The following is a 22,241-nucleotide window of genomic DNA, read 5'->3' on the forward strand; positions in this document are numbered from 1 at the left end:
TTTGTTTTTTTATACAGATTATCTGTCTAATGTGCCAATGTCAGGATATAGCAACAGTTTGAGCAAATGTGACAATGGAATTTTTTAAGTACCAGTCAAAAGTTTGGACACAATTTCTAATTCAATAGTAGTTACCTACTGAAACTTTAATCTTTCAAACACAGAGAAACACAAGTCAGACCTACACTTCCATGCATCCTTTATTCCGTTATAATCATTACAACATCCACTGTGCTGCCTCTTGCAACTACCACATGTATGAGAATCTGTTTCACGGCATGTTTAAGGCTTATTTAATATGCTTTACACATTATTACCAATATCTGATTCTACTAGCTTCATCTGCCTTTCATTTGCATATTGTGATTCCAGTGTTAAAAGCAATGAGACTAGATTGCCCTGTCTAAGAGCTAATATTTATAAAGATATTACACCATTAGAGAATTATTGTACAAACCAGCCTCAGAGACATAGTAAATCTATCACCATTTAGACTGGAAAACCTTGTAAAAAATGTCAGTATAAAAACAATAACCAGGACTAAAGCAGGGTCTTCATTCCCTTTAAAAAGAGCAGCTAGAGGAAAAAAAATACTAGAGATGATCGAGGGATCTTTATCCAAAACCACTGGCCCGGCATTAGCTATAATCAGAAAACACTACTACTCAACTGACAAACCACTTACAGCAATACACGGATTAATCATACGATAATCAAATTGCTATGCAAATAACCCTCAAACACAACCCTTCTCTGAAAACATGTTCAGCATTTACTTCTTTTTTTGGATTTTATCCAAAACTTAGTTTTTAGTGTTATACTACATTTTTAGTGTGACTTTGCAAGGAGGAAAAGAACGAATGATTTAAATACAGTTGATACAAGTTAAAATGTCCACAAATATGAGAGATGAAGTGCATGCGTTGCTAACTTCAGCATTCCGTTTCCCCATCGTGGTTCTGTCAGATTGTCTTTGGAGTTTGAGCGGGGATAAGATCCAAACCATCACAGGGCTCAGCAGACATCAGTGTTGGTAGGAACCCAGGGCTGACAAAAGGGGGATGAGAGCTGAATTTGGTTTTAGTACCTTGTCATTTCAGTATTCTTCAAACTGTCTGGATTTCACAGTGATTGACAGGGGGTGTCACAATTTCGATTCAAGATCAAAAATCAATCAAATGTCAAATCTCGAAATCAAAAGCAGGATCTGCGATTGCCCCAGGATTTCTTTTCTCTCTCCACCTCTACCTACTCGTGCAGATCCCCCAAAAAACAACAGACACTTTAGCTTCCCAGCTGGTAGCATACAGCTAAAGACACTGTGTAACGTTAGCTTACCAGCTAGTAACGTACAGCTATACACACAGGGTAACGTTACCTTAGCGGCTGGTAGCATGCAGCTAAAGACAAGGTAACGTTAGCTTAGCGGCTGGTAGCATGCAGCTAAAGACAAGGTAATGTTAGCTTAGCGGCTGGTAGCATGCAGCTAAAGACAAGGTAACGTTAGCTTAGCGGCTGGTAGCATGCAGCTAAAGACAAGGTAACGTTAGTTTAGCGACTGTTAGCATGCTGCTAAAGACAAGGTAACGTCAGTTTAGCGACTGTTAGCATGCTGCTAAAGACACGGGGTAACATAGCTTAGCGGTTGCCAGTGCTGCCCGTGAGAACGTTATGGAAACAAACAAAAGTAAAGCATGTCGGCTGCAACCATGGATGTACTACATTAACTGGATCAGTTAATGTAATACATCCATTTTTGGAACTGGAAAATTCAGGAAAAAAAGTCATAAACGACCTTGTTCGCAGTTCCAGGTGTCCTGGCAGCAGATTTACAGGCTTCTCTTTTATAATGGGGGCGTATCTGGGAAAATCCATTTTGGGGCTGCAAGGCTGAGCAGTGTTCCTCGGGGCCTGGCTCAGACGGGAGTCAATGAATCATTTATCTGCATTAATGGTGCATTCAATTACACCTCATAAACTCTGAGAAACAAACTGGTGATGTAAAGTACCCTTCTGTGGCTCTTACTGTGGCACTGATGCCGTCTGTTGGGGGGAAAAAAAGGTCTAAATCTAAAAACAAGGAAAGAAATGTAATTGAATCTTGTATTTGGAGAATCGTGACACCCCTATGATTGACTAATTGATTTCTCTGGTTAATAGCAGCAGTTATCAGTCACCGTAAAAACCACCAAAGCTCTACTGTAGTCTACAGGACTGGGTGAAATGTTTCCGAACATAAGGCTTTATTGTAGTGTGAAGTGACAGCATAGTTCTGTGTGTGTCTACAGGTAGATCCAGCACCCTGCTCCATGGCTTCACTTTACAGTACTGAGTCAAATGTGTTTCTCTTTGAATCAGTTGTCAAGTCTTCTTACCACATGATCTCCAGTTAACTAATGTATAGCCCAGATACCTGCTGCTCTCTCTTCTACTGAGGTAAGCTTCTGTATTACCCAACATTTGGGATATTCATTACTGTGTTGCTTAGTGACAAGGTACACACCTGGTGTGATACGCTATTTACATAAATTATAAGGGAAAACTTTGATCCATACATAATGTGCACAAAACGACCACGCTTATTAGACTGCGAGTTATGGGGCAATATTTGTTTTTCAACAATGGCTTTACCGGGTGTAGAGAGGTTTTTATAATATGCAACATAGGTTGATAAAATTTGTTTACTCAATAACTCAATGATTTTACAAATTGTTTGAGTCCTCTGGTGAATTCTGCATTACATTTTGCTTATATATGTTCCACCAATGACAATGTATTTTAATGAACACTTCAGGTTCCCATTGCTCTTTGCCTTCAAAGTTTATCATCTGTACAATTATTGTAAATAGGGAAAATCTTTATGCAATGAAAGTGTTGTCTGTATGCTGAATTTACCACCAGCTCCAAAGTATTCAAGTTGAGTCATTTTCATTTAGAACTGCACTTGTGTAATAGGTATTTTGTAAATTGTTAGATTTCTCAACACTTGGCATTATTGTGTTCCTGTATGAGAGAGTAGCATGCATGAGGACTACAAAGATCACAGCTACAAAGGCCAGATGTGCAGGGGTGCACTCTGGTTAACAGCTTCTAAACCTCTCACACACTCACACTGAAACAAGTTCTACCTGCAATTAAGAAAAACATGGAATGCAGATAAACTAAATCAACATATACATATCCAAACAGAAAAAAATCATTACCTGAAAATATCTGCACATTAAAAGTGCAAATCGTTGGTAACCCCTGAATGGTAACTTAAAAATACAGAAAAAGTAAAAAACTTCAAGTGTATCTCAAGGTGCAAAATTGATACTTCATCACTTGGTATAAAAGAATACAAAAATCAAGCTTCAACATTGCAGACTTGGTCAAAAGAAAAGCAAGGTTTGAGGGTGAAACAGAGGGGAGGAGGAGGAAATGTGAAAGACTGAAGTTGACAGTGAGAGACACTGGCACAGAAAAGCTCAGGGAGACGGAGTGAGTGGGAAGAGAAGGAGAGCTGGAGTAGAGAAATGAATCCAGATGGAGCTGCGAGTGCAAACGCTGCCCAAGCCTTGGCTCATTGGCAAACTGTGTCCACATGTAGAAGCACTGGCCAGGTTTTTGGGGACAGTACATGTTGAGCCAAAGCTTCACTCTTGGCCGGTCATGGCCACTGACTTTCGGCTGCACCTCAACAATCTAAACCCCCCTCTTCTTCCGGTCCACTACACGTCTACCCTGAAATGGCTCCGAGGATAGGCCAGAACAGTGATCAGCTGACTCCAGGCCTGCCCCTATGCTAAGAGACGAAGTTAAGAGATGATTAGGAGGCGGCTTCTGTGTTGAGATGAACCCTGGCCTGTGAATGCTGAGGTCCCCTCAGGAGGTGGGAAGCTCAAAGGAGATGAACTGCTTGAGTCTCTCCAGGTACTGGGCGTACAGTTCAATGTCGTTGTGGCCGGCTCCCTCCACCCACAGGGGCTCGACGGCACGGGGGCAGCGCTCGTACATGGCCAGGCCGTGGGAGAAGTCGATCACCTCGTCTTCCGTGCCGTGGATCACGAGCACCGGGGATGCCACTTTCGACATCTTGTCAATACTACGGAGAGTGAAGAGACAGAAAGAGATTACAGGTATGAATGGGTTAGAAATTATTCCAAGGGACAAACGTGAAGGGGCCCCTGTTATATTCTCGAATAACCTCTGGTCTAGAGAGGGCGATAGGATGCTCCAGGCATCTCTGGGCATGTCAAACCGAAATAAAAATGTTTAGTAATGGGGCGGCCTCTAGCTTCCCCTGTACAGTGTGCATCCCATGTAGGCTGAGTCCTTTAAAGCGGCCCGGGTTCCGACCTAGAGCACTTTGCTGCATGTCATCTCTCTCTTTCTCTCCCCTTGTCCTGCCTACCCATTGTCACTATCAAATAAAGGAAATAAAAAAAATTAAATTGTTTAATCATCTTATTCAAGCTGCTCTGTGAATATTTACTGACATTTACAGGAGGAACGATGGAATGATGTCCTAATGGAGACCTTTAAGGTCCTATTAGATGTTTTAAGTCCAAAATTCAGAATGAATAGAACAACTAGCAAGTGGAAACTAGGGACCAACATTTATTGGTTTTTGAAGGCAGATATCAACACTTATTGTTATTATTACGATATTAGAACAACATTTTGGCCCCGGTGCTGTATTAGCACCGAGTTTTAACATGCACCAGTAACGTTAACAGAAAATTGCATTGCCTTCATAGAGATTTATTAGCCTACTTTAACCCTCATGTTGTCCTTGGGTCAAATTGACCAGTTTTTAGATCATTTTCTTTTTTCTTTGTCACAAAAAATGGGCCACCGAAATAAGCGCTGAAAATCCAGAACATTAAAAATATCAAAAAACTTTGGAGAAAAAACACCAAAAACATCAACAAAAAGGCACCCACAACATTGAAAAAATGACACAAATGTCAGAAAAAGAGATAATAATGTTGAAAAAAAGTGACCATTGTTGACGGGAAGACAACACAAGGGCTAAGTAACAGAGAGCCTAAAAATGTACTTCACACCATTATGGTTAAATCAACAACGGTTCGTTACAACACTAGAAATTATGGAGCACAAGTTATCCAGAACGGGTTGGCAGAACACCGGTTGTTGTTTATCAGCAGTAGCATGCTAGTTGACTTAGCCCGGTTAGCCGGCTAAGTCAAGCTCAATAGACAACCATTTCTTTTAAACTGTATGCCGATATTGTTCGGCTAAAGACGGGTCGGTCTGTGGAAACACTTCAAACATTTTATTTACGACATCACCACGGTATTAGCGGATTATTGTTCAGGCATTGCAGACTGTGCCAAAGTAATATTAAATTCTATATATTGCTGCGGATATGATGAGAATATTGTTTTTTCCCTTCTTTTTGACAATGTGCCAGTATGTGAGTGTCAGAACAGTTACACAAAAGCCACTAATGATTATTTTTTTGCACTTTTAATTTTTTTTTTAATGCTTCTACTGCAACCCGGAGGTTTATGCAAGGAAAAGTGTGCTCTAAAAATGAACCAACAATTTTGTCAGCCTTGTTTGGGGCCTTGAAACATGTCATGCCTCTGTTCCAAGGCTTGTCAACACTGAAAAACAACCTTGAACAACTCTACAACTGATGTGTAATATACAGAAAACAAAAAATAGGCCAAACCCCAGCATCCCGCTTGATTGGAGGGCTCCTGCTGGTTTCTATAGAGGTCCAGCTGGGAAGCGTTGATACCAGACAACTTATCTTTCCAGTCAGACACACAATTATCATCCACAACCAGGAAACCAGTAGTTAACATGCAATGGTAAAAGTGGCCCCACCGAGAGTGGTTGAGGGTACATGAAAATTAAGATATCTAATTGGCAAGCACATGCACCCATTAAAAGGTCCCACGACATGAGAATTTCACTTTGAGGTTTTATAACATTAATACGCGTTCCCCCAGTCTGCCTATGGTCCCCCAGTGGCCAGAAATGGTGATAGGTGTAAATCGAGCCCTGGGTATCCTGCTCTGCCTTTGAGAAAATCAAAGCTCAGATGGGCCGATCTGGAATCTACCTCTTCTTTCTCTGCTTTGCCCGCCCAGAGAATTTGCCCCCACCCATGAGACAACATTATGGCTTTCAAACGTGCAAAGTGGTAGTTGGTCAAGGCCACACCCCCAGCCTCCACCTTGCACCCCCTCCCCCTCCTCAAAAGCTACAGATTTTTGGGAAATTTTGGGAAAGTGATTTCAGATATGGTATTAGGGGACCACTAAAGGTCTATAATTCACGTTTTCATTTTTAAATAACTTTAATTTTTTTTTATGACTTTGGTTCTCATTTAATTTTACGAGCAGACTTCATCGAATGCTACTACTTTCCTCTGGGAGTTTTAAACACAGACTGTATAAAATAGGTTTTAAAGCACTCCCCAGCGCTGCAATGCTCTCCCTTCTCTTCATTAAAGCCTCTATGTTTACAGGCTTGTGGTGATGCGCATTGTATAGGTTCCAATTTAATTAAGTACAGTAGCTATTGGTAGGCTAACGTTACCTACTGCCAAGTGTCACGTGTTACAAGCGTGATGTAAGTTCTGGAGTGTGGTCTAGACCTACTCTATCTGTAAAGTGTCTTGAGATAACGCTTGTTATGAATTGATACTATGAATAAAATTGAATTGAAGTGATGCTTCTGTTGCCTATAACATCAGCTTCAGAGCATCAGAGAGCAGCGCAGACATTAAAGTGACACCGTAATGAGGCACCATATCCAAAGATTTTCCAGTTTGGATTTGTTTTTTGATATTAAGAGCTACTGTTGAACAGGTGGTTGCCAAAAGGGCTACCAGAGACCACGAAACGTTTGCAAATTGACTCAATATGGTTGCAAGGCCAATTGCTACCTTTGAATCCTTGTTGTGCTGCTTGTGAAACATCACAAATTTATCTCGTTCCTAAATGAGTTATCTTTCCCAGAAAATAAAACATGGCTAGTTTTCTTTAGAAAAATAGACCAATTTAGTTCACCGTTTACTTGAGATTCAATAATAAAAAACATACATAAAACTGAACCTAAATAAAATTTGTCAAGTCTGGCAATGAAAGTCGGTCTGTGACGGTATAGCGTTTCTATTACTGCGGTGAAAAAGCAACGTATCACTGTGGTATGGCGGTTAACCGCAACCACCTTACGAGAGTAGCGTTAGAGCGATGGCAGGGTGCCTTAAATGAGTGATGTCGGTGCCCGTGTGGTCGTGCAAGGAGAGCGAGCAGTAACGGAGAGTAGCTGCTCTCTCTCCTCTCCAATGATCTGTTCCACAGGCAGTTCAGAAAGCTCTATTGTCAATAAAGTAAAGCAAATTGTTTCGCAGACATTGCAGAGTGCAGATGCTTTGCAGCACAGCGGTCTAGCAGCTGAGCAGAGAGAGAGAGAGAGAGAGAGAGAGAGAGAGAGAGAGAGAGCGCGAGAGAGAGAGAGACTCTGCAGTCTGCTAACTTGTATATCTACCAGTATAAGCTGCTCTGGTTTAGGCTACAAAACGTGCATGCAGGTTGAAATTTTACCGTGAAAACACAAAGCCCTCTTTGTATTTTTTTTTTTTTTCCCCGAACACCAGGATCATACAGAGTGGTGTATCCTTTGAAGACACCATCTATTGACACTAGCATGCAGAGAGTAAACAGATAAATTAGCTCTAGGACAGGAGTAGCTGGCATAACCAAACAGAGGCTACTGTCCCTCTGCTTCACTCCCCACTGGGCAGAGATGTATAGTCCGAAGTAGAACTACTTTACTACTGTACTTAAGTACTAAAAGGCTGTATCTGTACTCTACTGGAGTATTCTTTTTTTCCTCCTACTTCAACTTTTATTTCAGTACATTTTTTCAATGAGATACTTTTACCGCGATACATTTTTTATGTGTTCCATCGTTACTCGTTTTAAATTATATTAAAATGTTACGAATCATTCCAAACCCACATTATGACTGCCAGAGCGGTAGATGGCTCTGTCACCAGGTTTGATGAAGCTGGCTCATCATTGAGCGAATCAAGCTGTCTATTAAGAACAACACTCCTGCTCCTGTTCTGCCTTTCGCTTTGCTGCCGGTCTGCATTGAGAACACTTGAGCTTTGTTAGTTTGTTTTGAGATAGAAGAACCAGAAACACCACCTTCAACTTCGAGTGATCGTGGCAGTGAGAAAGGAGACCACCCCTGGCCCTACTTAGTGGCCATGTTTTCATTTGTTGGAGTGAAAGAAAGACAATTCATATGGAATGAAGTGCCTACTCTGCCTCCCGAAAGATTGTAAATAATGGCCTTCAAAAATTCACTGTTGAATTTGAAAAAACCTATCGAGGTAAGTTACAAACATATAAAAAGATCACTTCAACTTCTACTCAAGTCACTTTTTTGATAAAGCACTTTTACTCAAGTCTGGGTCTCTGGTACTTTATACATGTCTGCCACCAGGAGGACAGCGGTACCGGGAGATGGGTTACTGGACTGTGCCTCTCCCGGACTGTCATCCGTCTTCTCGGCAAAGAAGTCTCCCAACGGTCAGAGCAGAGCGCCCAAATGGCCCGTTACTGGCTCGTTCGCTAACGTTAACTTGCTAATTTCCTCCACCAAAAAAACCTTCATCATAAACTGGTTACCTTAAAATAAAAACAAACATACTATACATGTCACTTGGCAATAGCAACGTGCTCACCTTAGATTTGACAAGAGCGTGTGAATTACATTCGACTAATTTAGAGGCTGGCTGGTGAGCTAGCTTGCTTGCTACGGGGCTAATTGTTTAGCAGTGCAGAGGAAGGTCCGTTATGGTCTTTATATTAAATATTACAGAGTAGGATATTAGTGTTTTAATGTCAGTTTATTTTGTAACTTGAAGGTATGTAGATATCTTTTAAAAGACATATGTTGGAATAAATATGCCTAAACAAGTAGTTATGTACAGAATATCTCGTGTGCTACTTTGCCATCTTATGGACGTGTACAAAAATAGTTATTCCAATAGTTCTAAACTGTGTTTTTTAGCAGGAACATTCAAACCTTATCTTTGACCCGTTGTGACAGCTGCACGTGTATTGGATTGATGAGATGAAAAATGTAATGAGCCTTGGGTGTGTCTGTCACGGTCATTTGTTTGTTTCCAAGCTGAACAGCCAATCAGATTTGAATTGTCTGTTCAGCCGACGCAGACAACCACGGCGACCCCAAAAATAAGCCGACGAGACTAGGCCGACAGTTGGTTGCCATCGGTTTGGCATGGCAGGGCCTTAAGTTCTAACATATTACACTGCAAATACAGTCTTGGTGGCACAGTGTGGCACTGGAGCAATCACTGAACTTGATGAGGGTCATAAAATAATTATCCCCTTGCTCTCCTCTCACAGCCCTGACAACAGTGGACTGCTTTAACACCACTCAGCACACACCTGTAGATCATACACACAGAACGTCCCAATGTTCCGTCCAATCTTACGACACTTCGCGGAAACTTACACTTAATATTCGTCACCATGCTACACTGCAGACTACAAATCTGTGGAGACAGCGTACTCATTAAATTTTAACATTGTCTGACTGCTCATAATTTGTTCACACAAGCAGTGGTCCCTTGTGTGACCAAATGATGAACCCAGTGAGAGGGCATGATACTTCCCCAACAACACTGTCACTCTTTGGCTCTAAAGTAGCCACCATTTTTGGTCAAAACAGGACAGTGGCTCATTCTAATGCCACTATAATTGCCCAAGAGTAGCATAAATACATGACAGAATACATGTTTTGCACTTCGTTCACTTTGTGCTTGGTTCATTCTATGCTTAGTTTAAATAAAACAAACACAGAAGAGATAGTCTGATAAGAGTTCAGTGTAAGCAAATTGTCGGATTCTTTGCAGTTGGCTTCCTACAGACACCAGGTTGAGCTGTGTGCAAGATTTCTCAACACAGTAGATACAAAACAAACACATCACTCATTGCTTGACTTATCAGTTAGAATACATAAACTGCACTGACATATGACTAGAATTAAAGTATGCAAGATAAGGGAGGAATATTTCCATGTTAAGTTGCAGAAAAGGAATACAGATAAGGAATGAAACTTTTGTTGAGCTGTTTCATGCTGTGTTCCAGTTTTGTGCTTGCTTGTTTCACCTACCTAATAACATTTGTTTGTTAAAGACAGTGTTACTCAACAAAAAGACAACTTTTTAGGTTATTCAACAGCTCCTTCATTGGCACTCAAGGCTTCACTGCCAGGTCAACAACAAAAAGACTTCATGATTTTACAATAAAGGCCATTTTATGGTTCTGCGTAGAATCAATGGCGTACCCCCACAAAACCCACTGCATCTACGCCAGATAACGGGGTGCTCACTAGTGATGGCTGAATGAAGCTTTGTGAACCAGTGTCTTTATTTTCTGAGCCCACTAGATGGCACTCTTGGTTTTAAGAGAAAGAGCTAAGGCATTGCAATTCAGTATATTCTCCACCAATTGTTGAACAGAGAACGCCATCGAGTGGGCTCAGAAAATAAAGACACTGGTTCATGAAGCTTCATTCAGCCGTCACTAGTGCTCACCTCTCTTTGTAGGTGAGGTAGGTGTGCAGTACAATGCGTGCTTTAACTACACCCACAGCTTTGTCTGGCTGGAACTCAATTGGTCTTCCCAGAATTCTTCACCATGCAGCCATGATGCCAAAGGTATTTTCAATCACCTGCCTTGCTCTGGAGTGGCGGTAATTGTATATTTGATTGTCCCTGGTCATGTTCCCTCCTATTAGGAGTATTCATTGTACCTTAATCAGAATCAGCTTTATTGACCAGGTTTCAACAAACAAACAACGAATTTGATATGGACTCCAGTCCCAGGAAGTCCACCCGGTTGGGGCAGATTCAACTGGTGGTCTAGCAGCATCGACCCAAATGTACTCTTTGAAAACACCACCATCGCTCTGCCATCATATGTTGCCATTAGAACAATAGAGTGAGGCCCCATGTAAATTAAAATAGTAACTTCCGGCGCCTGGTGATGCCTTGGCGTTATTATGTTTCCCGTCGAGACTTGATCAAGATCCTGAATATCTCATCTTAACATATGTAATTCAAAAAACTCTGGATTGTGGTTTATAACAGCCAAATTAATTAAATGCCATTTTTTTATTTGAGCTTGAGTCTAAAATTAAAGTTGATGGGTACGGGCACAGAGCACCAGAACGTAAACAGGCTCAGTTAGCAACGATTAGCTCTGGTTTAGCTGTTAGCTCTGGTTAACTTCATTAGAAAGATCAGCTGGAGCGGAGGAGACTACTGTGGGGAGGGTGAACAACCAGACGCTGGTAAATGACGTTTGGGAAGCTTTCAGAGTGTAAAGTGTAATTTTCCTTCTGGGGATCAATACAAATTCAAATTAAATTTTTAGCCAGGATATGAGTGATTCCCTAAGTTAAGACACTTCACAAGTTGATGAAAATGATAAAATACTCATGGTCCTAAAAGCAGGACCAAAAAGGTGTCACTGAGAATCTGGCTAGGGGCTGAAATAGCTGTATGAGCAATGGCGGATCTAGGCATGTTGTATGGATAGTATTACCTACATTCATTAATTCATTTCTGATCCATTGTTTACTGCAATCTGTTGTGCTCCGGTTTCACCAGTTCCCACAAAAAATAGCATTCCAATTAATTCTGTTAAAACACTTCCGAACTTCCACAGCGCGGTGAGCGACTGAACCGTGCAGATGGGTAGTAATTGCTGATTTCCTCCTAAAAAAAAAAAGTTGGTGCGACATTGATAAAAAATTGCTACATTAGGTTGTCGAACACCCATTGTTTTATTATCACTAATGTTACAGATGGTGTAACTGATGTAACTGATTAAAATGATCGATCCATGGCAATATTCTACTTTGAAAACACTTAATATGCAGAAACAGCATGCTCTCTTTGCTGACTACTAAGCAAGAGAGATAAGATGAACCATCTGAAGTGAAATGTATTTAATTAAATGGAAGCGCTATATAAAGTCTGCATATTAAAAGCCATTACTTTGAAGCATGTGGACTAGTAATTCCATGACTCTAAGTTGGTGCCTTTTTCAGTCGCCCCCGAATAAATGAATCACAAGCCTGCAGTTTGAATAAGGTACAGAGTTATTGAACCTAATACTATGACAAAAGTCTGTTTTTCTGGTATCACAATTGTCACAAACTTGTGTTTAAGGGGTGCATATCAAAGTTCTGACAAAAGGATAAAGCAGTGCACTTCGAACAAAAGCATGGTGGGTTAGGAAGAATCTGAATAAATGAAAGCATAAACAATTGTTCAAAATCTGTCAGATCATTGTGCAGCAAGAAAAGAGAAATTAATCATGCAAGAAATAACTTGTCATGCAAACGAGGATAGAAGACTAAGAAACATGGGGGAGTAACATGTTCAATTGGATACTTCCGTTAGTACACTTAAATGTAGCACACTGTGGTACACCATGTACTCACTTGTGTAGTGTGGAAATTTAAACAGGGTAGCGTTGTCCCAAACCATTATCAGGGTGGCTACAGGTATTAACAAGTTAAATTTAAGACTTTTTAAGACCAGTTCTAAATGAAATTTAAGACCAAATTTACGATGGAAAAACAAAGTGGAAATATACAGTAATCTTTCCAAGTAAACACAAAATTAACAGTATGGTAAAAGGACAATAATCGGTTGAGTTTAAGAACACTGACTTAATGTGTGTAATCTGAAAGCATAACACAAAAATGTAATTACTGTCCTAATTTATATTATTACAATATTTTCAGAACATTTGGGTCCCTTGAACCAATTGTTATAAAATCAAAGGAAATAACAAGTGAATATTAAAAAAACACTGTTCCTTTTGAACAAAAAAAATAATTAAATGCCAATTCCAGCTGCTTTTAAAATGCAAAGACTCTTACATGATTTGTGTGCCTAACAGAGAGAGAGAGAGAGAGAGAGAGAGACTCAGATGGATGGGTTGCAGTTTGTGGAGTACTCATCATGGACAGAGAGTAGACAGCAGTGTGTAAGAGTGTTTTGCGGTGTGGAAATGTGTGTGTGTGTGTGTGTGTGTGTGTGTCTATATGTGTGTGTTTTCAGGTCTCCAAGTGACCAATTTTTGTTCAAGTTTTGATGTCTACTCCTGAGCTTTTGTGAATATACTTGGAAAACAATTCATATTCTATAATAAACAAAACAGTGACTTTGCACTTGAGAAAGCCTTCCCAGCAGAGTGTCCTTACCAATTTATAACGATACACACACATGCAAGTCCAGCTGTTTGCTTTTGGTTGTCTGGTTCAGTGTCTCGTCGAACATAATTACAAACGCACCGTATTTTTGGACTTCTGTGACGAGGTCTTTTTTGATATATGACGCCAATCCAAATTTAGCCCCGTATCTGGTCTAGTCTTTTCCACAGGTAAATGACTGTACAAGCCTTGAATCTGGAAGCATTGCTTGGAACACTTCTTCAGTCCCGTCATTTGACCTGTATGAATTGTGTCTTGTCACGGTCCTCAGCCTCAGTGTTGGCGTAGAGAACAAACTGCTCGTAGGTCAGCTGGCATTGTTGGCTGTAGATTTCCCGCATAACATCTAGCGTTGTAGCGTTGACATTGTTGCTAGCGGTGGAGCAGAAACTAGCGATGGCGGGTTGCTGGCGTGCCTTTACGTAGTCTGTGTTTTTTGCTTTGTACGTGCGATTCCACCGCTCTGATCCCCATTGGCCCAAGTTTGAAAATCTTCCGACACATAACGCAGTTCGCTTCATAAGCATTTTGAGGCACCGACCTTAACCAACGGTACTCGTTGTTTTCAAGCCACTTGTCACTGAACTTGTATTTCCCCATGTTTCTAGACGGCTATCAACAATTACTGTATCACCTGCATGCTGCTATATTACAAATCCCGCGAAATTACAAATCTCACTGACTACGGCCACGCCAACACCCGCCCACGAAGCAGCTTGATTGGTTGAAGTGGTTAAGGTTAGGATGGCCGATTGGTCAGGGGATAGGACCTGTACAAATGGGGTTATGTTACCGCGACAACGCAGCGCAAAGCCTACCGGGAAAAAATATTCGACAACAGATTGCCTGCATTTTCGCCGTGACATGACACAAACATATTTAAGACCTACCCAATCTGAATTTAAGACAATTTAATGCTTTTTAAGGCCTTAATTTTAGGAAACGTGATTTAAGACTTTTTAAGGACCCGCGGCCACCCTGATTATGCACTGACCGGAAATCACTCCTATTCATCTGTTTGGTAAAATGTAACTGGGCGGAGTGTTACCCCCACCTATTGTTGCCTGCAAAAATCTATACAGGCTTATGTTCTCACTGTCCGACTACAGTATAGTGGTACTAATTGAAATAAGATACATTTGTATGGTTCAGTGTTTGCGCTTTCAAATCGCATCCGCTGCAGCTCCCTCGCCGCCATTTTCACAAGTTACATCTTGCCATCTGACATCTCCATGGTCAAACCAGCCCCTGCTAAAATTGGAGGGCACCTGTTAAGAATAATGAAATAAGTTTTGAGGTCAACTGAAACTCTCTATTTTAGTCACCGACGTCGTGTATGAATATTGTTTTAACGTGAAGTTGAATGGATTGAAATCTATATTGAAATGTATCGAATAAGAATGACTCAAAGTATTGATATTAGATCGCATTGTCTCTGTGTGACTACATAACTGCAAAAAATGTGGGATTTCAGTAAACATAAAAGCTGTGCGTCATTCTGTGTGCACTGCAGTTTCCACGTTACCGACAGTGTTAATAGATGAAGCCACCATGTCTTAAGAAGCTTGTTGTTACTTTACATCGTCTTTGCTATGTCTTTTTCACAAAGCCGCTAAGACACTTCAAACAGCACTCACCAGGGGGCGCTGTCCACACTCAGACAGGGACGTCCTCGCTCTTACAATGTCTGATGTATGGTAGTGTGAATCTTCCCTAGGGCATTTTTCTATATTTATAATATATAATATTGATATTTATCACAATGTACAATTTGATAACGCTGTCTTTGTTAGAAATGTATCCTGATAATGATGGATTCATTAGTTAAACTTTAGAATATAGTTTATTCACATAAAAAATGTAACCGTGCAAACATGGCTTGGTTTAGAATATATTTACTTCGCAGATGTGCTTTATCTGCCTTAATAAAACAGTACAAGTTAGTAATGTAAATGCAAATACTGTATGTAAATAAAACTAAAAGCTGTTGAAGTGTCCTTGGGCAAGACACTGAACCCCGAGTTGCCCCTGATGCTGTGCCTTGGGAGTGTAAATGTGTGAGAGTGTTTATCTGATGAGCAGGTGGCACCTTGTTTGACAGCCTTGCCACAGTGTATTAATGTGTGTGAATGGTTCCTGTACTATGTAAAAGCGCTTTGAGTAGTTGGTAAGACTAAAAAAGCGCAATATAAGAACAGCCCTCTGATTTTCACTACCCCATGGATGTATTAAGCGCACCCATCAAAACAACGTCCACAATAGATATGACCAGTTAGTCTGTTTAAGCAGTAGTGCATGTGTCCCATATGGTTAGAGGTACAGACCAGGGTCTTCAAGGTTTTTTAAGGCAAGGACCCCTTATCAGAGAGAGAGAGAAAAGTTGCATAGAAACTCTTCATTTTGCCAGTTAGACAGTACATGGGAGTTTCTCACACACAGACGACAAAGGTTGTTGTCTTGTAGACAGTTGCTAGTTGCTCAGGTAACTGTGTGTGTGTGTGTGTGTGTGTGTAAGAGAGAGAGACTCACCTGGGGAAGGCATCAAAGCAGTAGGTCTTGCGTGTGTCGGGGAAGGCCACCCGTAGCCCTGACATGAGTGGGGAGTGGAGGATGACAGCAGCACATTCATAGCGAGCAGCGAGGTCGATGGTGGGCACAGTGCCAATACTCTGACCGTACAGGATGATGTTCTCAGGTGGTACACCATACCTGTACAACAAAAATACAAATAAAACAACATCATCCTTTAAAAAAAATTAACAACAGAAAGAATTTTTCACTGAAAGCGATTATTGTCGCGCCTCAGACATCATATTTAAAGTGGCCACGCCACAGAACCAGCAGTATTTTAGAAAAGGTCGCTGCATTGGGGCACCTAGATAGCTCACTTGGTACAGTGTGCGCCCCATGTACAAAGGCTTAAACTGAGTTGCAGCGGCCGCAGGCTCAACTCCAACCTGAGGCCCTTTGCTGCATGTCATTCCCACTCTCCCTCCTCTTTCACATCTTCAGCTGCCCTATATAATAAAAGCTTAAAATGGCAATAACAACAAAAATCCTGAAAAAAAAAGAAAAGGTTGCTATTTAGGCAAAGGGTTTGTATGTTACAGATCCTTCTATCAGTGGGGGCATTACTTTCTCCCTGGACGGACAGGGTTGTAAAACCCCGTCAACCCTGCAGTCACTTGTCATCATGAAGCTTTGGTTATTACACACACACACACACACACACACACACACACACACACACACACACACACACACACACACACACACACACACACACACACACACACACACACACACACACACACACACACACACACACACACACACAACACACCACACACACACACACACACACACACACACACACACTCTCTCTTTGGGCAGGAGGCCTGTATGTCTTGTGAAGTGATGCCATCATAGGAGCTCTTCAGATAACAGCTTGGGTGTGACCAATCTGTTGGCCTGGACCAATCCTGCCTCTGATAAGCAGCGACTAGGCAGAAATGAGCAGTTGTCCTGATAGAAGATTATGACCCCACACATGGATGGACTAAGTACCCACTGGCTGCCAGCTGTCTCACAGAACACTAGACTTTGATGCATCACACTGTTGTATTACTCACTCGCTCAAGGTGAAATATTTCAACTCACACAGATACAACAATGATGCAAATTTCATAGTGCAAATGCGCAGTGTGGGCGCAGTGGATACAACATTAGGACAAAACTTTGAGGATGACTATATATGCCATAACTGGGCATCATGACTGTAAAAAAAAATCTGAAATAGTCAGTGTCAGTTGTTCTGGTAGCAAAAGTTTGAAGCTTTATTCATTACGTTAACATTCAAAATCTCAATTAGCATACAAATGCTTTTTTTCCATGTCTACTAATTCTGTTTAAACCCAGTAATTCTGCACAGCTGCAGATAAAGATTAGGCTTCATTAATATTATTGTACTATATGTAGAATTTGATTGGCTGTTTAGGGTTGCTTCCAACTCCTGTGATCCAAACATTTACAATAACTCCAAAGTGTTGTTTCGGTCGTAGCATAATGTTGTTATGAACCTAAGAGTGCAATTACTGCATCCATATTTTATGCCCTTATTGGATTAGCTTGCTGGATTAGCAAGTATTTATGTGGACGAAACTGGTGAGTTGAGTTATATTCATGAACGAAAGTTAATTAAAAAAAATTAAAAAAAATAATAATATAATTAATTACTATTCAAATTCTGTATTTTTTTTACGGTAATGCCAAAGCTTCTTTCAGGAACCTAATAGAAAAAAAACACAATTTATTTCATATAAATGTATTCACTAGAGCCCCCAATTAAATCATTACAAAATGTTTACATATGAGAATGAAGTTACGCTTCAGCTTTATCCCAATATCCATTTATTGTGAGAGACACCACAACATAACAGTTCCACATAATTCTAGCAGCATGATTAATTGTACTTAAATGGCAATCTAAATTCAGGCCTCTGTTATTTCCTTCTCACATGACATCAGTTCTGCCATATTTGCATGTTTTGTTGCCTAAACAGAGCAGCTGTTTAAGCCGATGATATGCCAATGTTATTTCGTTGGTAACGTTGTTCACTTTACCGGCGGTAATTACAACAGATAAAGCCACTATGTCTTGAGAAGCTCAAGCATGTTGTGTATTCACTTTTAACTCACTTTACAACATCTTTGCAATCTCTTTTTCCTCACAGCGGCTACTCTCCGTTACTGCTCGCTCTCCTTGCGCGACCACACAGGCAATGATGTCACTCACTTAGGGCACCCTGCCATTCTCGCTCTAACTTACGCTAGTCTCGTAAGGGGTTGCGGTTAACCGCCATACCGCGGTGATATGTTGCTTCATCACCGCGGTAAGAAAAACACTACACCATCACAGCCCTAATAGAAAGAAGAAGCTTTACAGGAACAACAAACATTTATCAGAATTGAAGTATTGCAGTGATGGTGATACAGAACAATGTCATTATGCGAGCCCTGCCATGACAAAAAGTGTCATGTTTCTAAAGGTTTTGGACAATCTGTGTTTGAAACCTTTTTTTGGTTTCAAAGAAGTTGACAGATTGAAACAAGCAAGTTTCAAGCAAATATAACCACAAATATGAACAACCACCTGAAAGAGCATCACACATTTAGATAAGATAAAGCTATCAATGCCAGGAAAATCTCCTGTGGCCCAACCAACCACACAACCCCCAACTAGACACTGGGACGGAAGATTGTCACAGCGCCATTCACTTTTTCCGGTGTACATGTCTGTCCCACATATAGACTACTTTATAGACTACACCGGCCACCACACATTATTCTTTTTAACACTATTTAAAAAATGCATTCGTTCATCTGCATTTCCTTTCCCTGCTCTCCTCCGTCACTGTACTAAGAGATAATTTCTTGGAGTTTAGATATCCTAATATTGTAATATGGCATAAGTGGTGTTTTTTCCTGGTTTTAAAGGTTGCATTACAGTAAAGTGATGTCATTTTCTGAATTTGCTAGAATTATATAGCTGTTAAATTATTTACTTTTACCCCCTTAGTCATTGTATCCACATTAATGATGATTATCATAAATCTCATTGTGTAAATATTTTGTGAAAGCACCAATAGTCAACACTACAATATCATTGCGGTATCAATAGGGGTATTTGGTCAAAGCTATATATATATATCTCAAATGTTTGACTTCCATCCAGGATTGGCTGTCAAACAACAACAACAACAACAACAACAACCTAAAGCGCAATGCAGATAAGAGCAATGTCCTTATTGTTGCTCCGGACACTACAGCTTCCAAGGCTACTCAGCTCTTGGGGTCCCTTACTTCAGCTGAACAGTCCAATCTGAGAAATGTTGGTGTTATATTTGATATATAGCATGCATTTTGATCATCATATCAAATCACTGACCCGCACATGTTACTTTAGGTTACGAAACGTTGCCAAACTTCAAACTGTTGTTTGGCATTCTTAGCTTGAGATGATCATTCATCCCGGCTTGATTACTGGAACTCCCTTTTCACTTGTCTTAGCAAGTCCTCCCAGGACCGTCTACAACTAGTCCAGAACTCTGCTGCTAGGCTGTTGACCAGCTCCAGCAGGATGTTGCACAACACTCCAATCTCATAATCATGACATTGGCTTCCGGTTAAGCTAAGGATCCAATTTAAAGTTCTTGTTCTGGCCTATAAAGCTTTGCATAGTCTGGCACTTGCTTATATCTCCGACCTGCTCCATCCAGACAATACTAACAGGTCTCTCATGTCTTCTAACCATCCATACCATACTAACAGGTCCCTCAGGTCTTCTAACCACCCGTACACTACTAACAGGTCCCTCAGGTCTTTTAACCACCCGTACACTGCTAACAGGTCACTCAAGTCTTCTAACCAAGGACTACTGGTGCTCCCAAAACGAGATGCCTGAAAAAAGATGAGGGGATGGGGTACGGTTCAGCTAAGGTGGCTCTAGGTCTACAAAATATATCGTTTTTTTTCATTGTTATCTCCATATCAACTTGCGCAACAAACAATGCAAAAGGCTGCAACATATCATGAAAGGCAGATTTTTTTTCAATTAGTTGAAAGAGAGAATCAGTAGAAAATTACACGTTAAAACGCGACTGTCATTTTTGTCATGATGCTTTTTATGTCCAATTCAATGAATTTGTTCATTAAAGTATTGTTGGAATTTTTCTTTTCAATTCAACAAGCAATTTGCTGTATCTTAGCACAATACTGAAAGCAACAGAAAGAAGTACACCTTAAAATCCGTTTATGTATCGCAAGTAATATCGTTATCGCATATTTTCCTCTTATTGTGCAACCCTAGGTGGTACCTGATTTGATGGTACAGCCTGTTTCAGATTATAAACGTCATTTTATATTTACTAAACTGTTGGTGCAAAAACAAGGGTTTACTATACTTGCTAAAAGGGTCTACTTCTTATGATGCTATTTTACGTTGTTATCACTCATTCAAATTTTGTTGTATAGCTTTTATTCCACATTACCATTACCTTCATGTATTTAGTGGGGTTTCCATCAACGTATTTTTATGCATATTTTGCCCATGTTGACTTTTTAGACTCTGCCACACAACTGGTTACAAATGAGAAACCTTTAGCTTCTAACTTTCCAAATATGAGCATGTATTATTAGGGGCTGGTGTACTGGGGACATGTGCTGTACCATGATATTCTCAGGACTCATACTCACTTGTTTCTCAAGACCTGCCAGGCCGCCTCGATGTCCGCATACAGGTTCTTCTCAGAGGGCTTCCCGGTGCTGACTCCGTAGCCTGAGTAATCGTAGGAGAACACGTTGCAGTTGATCCTGGAGCCGAGGCCAATGTAAAAGCTGCACATCTGCCCAAGGTCCACGGCGTTACCGTGGGAAAACAGCAGCGTGTAACGACTGTTCGGGGCACAACGCACAAACATACACCCGACTCGGTTACCCCGACTGCTTCTGGTGGTAAAAACTTCCACCGCATCGAGCTCTCGCTGAGAGTACTGCCAGTCCGCCCGTTCGGTTAAATGTAAGCTAGTTACCCCGTTAGCATCGGCGTGGACCGAGTACGTGGGCTCCGGTGGGAGGAAAGCTAGCTTGGCCGCGATGCGACTCGGACAAGGCGGACAACAGAACAGCCAGCATAGTTCGCCGAGAGAAAACCCATTCATCCTAGGGCCTTGTTCGGGCATTTAGGAGCGGGTCAATTAACCCGGTCAATAAACTTCTATTGAAACAAAAATACAGTTCTCTTTTGGTATGAGGTCCTATTTATTCCTCATTAACACTAAGTAGCTAGACGAACGATGGCTCGGTCTCTCGGCTTGGCAGCTAACGCGCTAGCGAGCTGGCAGCTAGCTAACGTTAGGTAGCTAACAGCAAAACTAGCTAAGACTAACGTTACAAATACATTAGAGACCACCTAAAACGCAACCTTTAAGTTCATGTTAATTTTTTTTTAGCACAGAACAGTGCCGCGACGAGTCTCGATAGCACCCGTGAAATAAATGAGTTGCTATACATCAAGATTAGTTGCTAATGTTGTAAGAATGAGAATAGCCATTTCTCTAGAATGGAGACAAGCCGGACTTCCTGTAAGCTACAACCGGATATCCGGTTTGGCTTTCATTTAGTTGGTTTCAATTTTTGGGTTTCTAATTTTTGAGTTTAAATTAGTTGTAAACAGTTTTAAAAAACATATAAAGATAAATTGACTGTTTAGGTATAAAGTGACATGCAATGACCTCAGAGCTTAAGAGTTTAGCAGTCTTGTGTCCTGTGGGAGGACACTGTCCCTGAGCCTGGTGGTGCAGGACAAGATGCTGCAGTACCTACAGTCTGCCAGACTGCAGCAGACAGAACAGATTGTGGCTGGGGTGATTGGGGTCACTGATTTGGTCCTCCATGGATGGCAGCACCATCCTGGTGATGTGCTGAGCTCTTTTAAAAAAGATTATTTTGTGGCATTTTTAGGCATTTATTCCTGACAGGACAAGGGAGAGAGTGGGGGAATGACATGCAGCAAAAGGCCGCAGGTTGGAACCAAACCCGCAGCTGCATCAAGGACTTAATCTAGCTCTGGGGAGTAATTCCCTGGACTTCTTATGTTCTTATTCCCCCAGCCTGTTTTCTTGGATCAGGGAGGCTCCAAAATCATGGTCGCAGCTGTCGCCGTGGTCCTGCTACTCGCCCTGCGAGTTTTTTTCCTAAAAGGGAGTTTTTCCTCGCCACTGTCACACTGTTGCTTGCTCTGGAGTGAACTACTAGAACTGTTGGGTCCTTGTTAATTATGTGGTCTAGTGTGATCTAGACCTACCTATCTGTAAAATGTCTTTAGATAACTCTTGTTATGAATTGATACTATAAATAAAATTGAATTGAATTGACTGAGCCTCTGTAGGGCA

At 41.0% G+C, this 22,241-nt stretch overlaps 1 protein-coding gene across 2 annotated transcripts; it reads right to left on the minus strand.

Moving 5' to 3' along the window:
* Positions 1 to 183: 183 nt before the first annotated feature.
* Positions 184 to 21,431, minus strand: abhd17c (abhydrolase domain containing 17C, depalmitoylase). Of its 2 annotated transcripts, XR_004335145.1 has the most exons (4): positions 20,545 to 21,431; positions 15,820 to 15,999; positions 1,379 to 4,084; positions 184 to 1,333 (listed from the first exon to the last, which is right to left on the minus strand). XR_004335145.1 is itself a non-coding variant. In XM_032536582.1 (3 exons), the coding sequence occupies exons 1-3, from the start codon at positions 21,027 to 21,029 to the stop codon at positions 3,865 to 3,867; spliced, it is 885 nt and encodes a 294-aa protein (XP_032392473.1). In that variant the 5' UTR covers positions 21,030 to 21,431; the 3' UTR covers positions 184 to 3,864. The 2 variants fall into 2 exon arrangements, 1 of the variants encoding a protein (XP_032392473.1); XM_032536582.1 differs by having other exon boundaries at positions 184 to 4,084.
* Between the last annotated feature and the right edge of the window lie 810 nt (positions 21,432 to 22,241).

Source organism: Etheostoma spectabile, chromosome 15, assembly GCF_008692095.1.
Source record: "Etheostoma spectabile isolate EspeVRDwgs_2016 chromosome 15, UIUC_Espe_1.0, whole genome shotgun sequence".
NCBI lineage: Eukaryota > Metazoa > Chordata > Actinopteri > Perciformes > Percidae > Etheostoma > Etheostoma spectabile.

What these genes read in the sequence shown, in the direction of transcription:
- abhd17c (XM_032536582.1), bottom strand. Translation starts at nt 21,029, where the DNA reads ATGCCCGAACAAGGCCCTAGGATGAATGGGTTTTCTCTCGGCGAACTA. An exon ending in TGGCAGGTCTTGAGAAACAA is followed by an intron (nt 16,000 to 20,544) that starts GTGAGTATGAGT and finishes TTTGTTGTACAG; the next exon opens with GTATGGTGTACCACCTGAGA. An exon ending in TGCTTTGATGCCTTCCCCAG is followed by an intron (nt 4,085 to 15,819) that starts GTGAGTCTCTCT and finishes CACTCTCCGTAG; the next exon opens with TATTGACAAGATGTCGAAAG.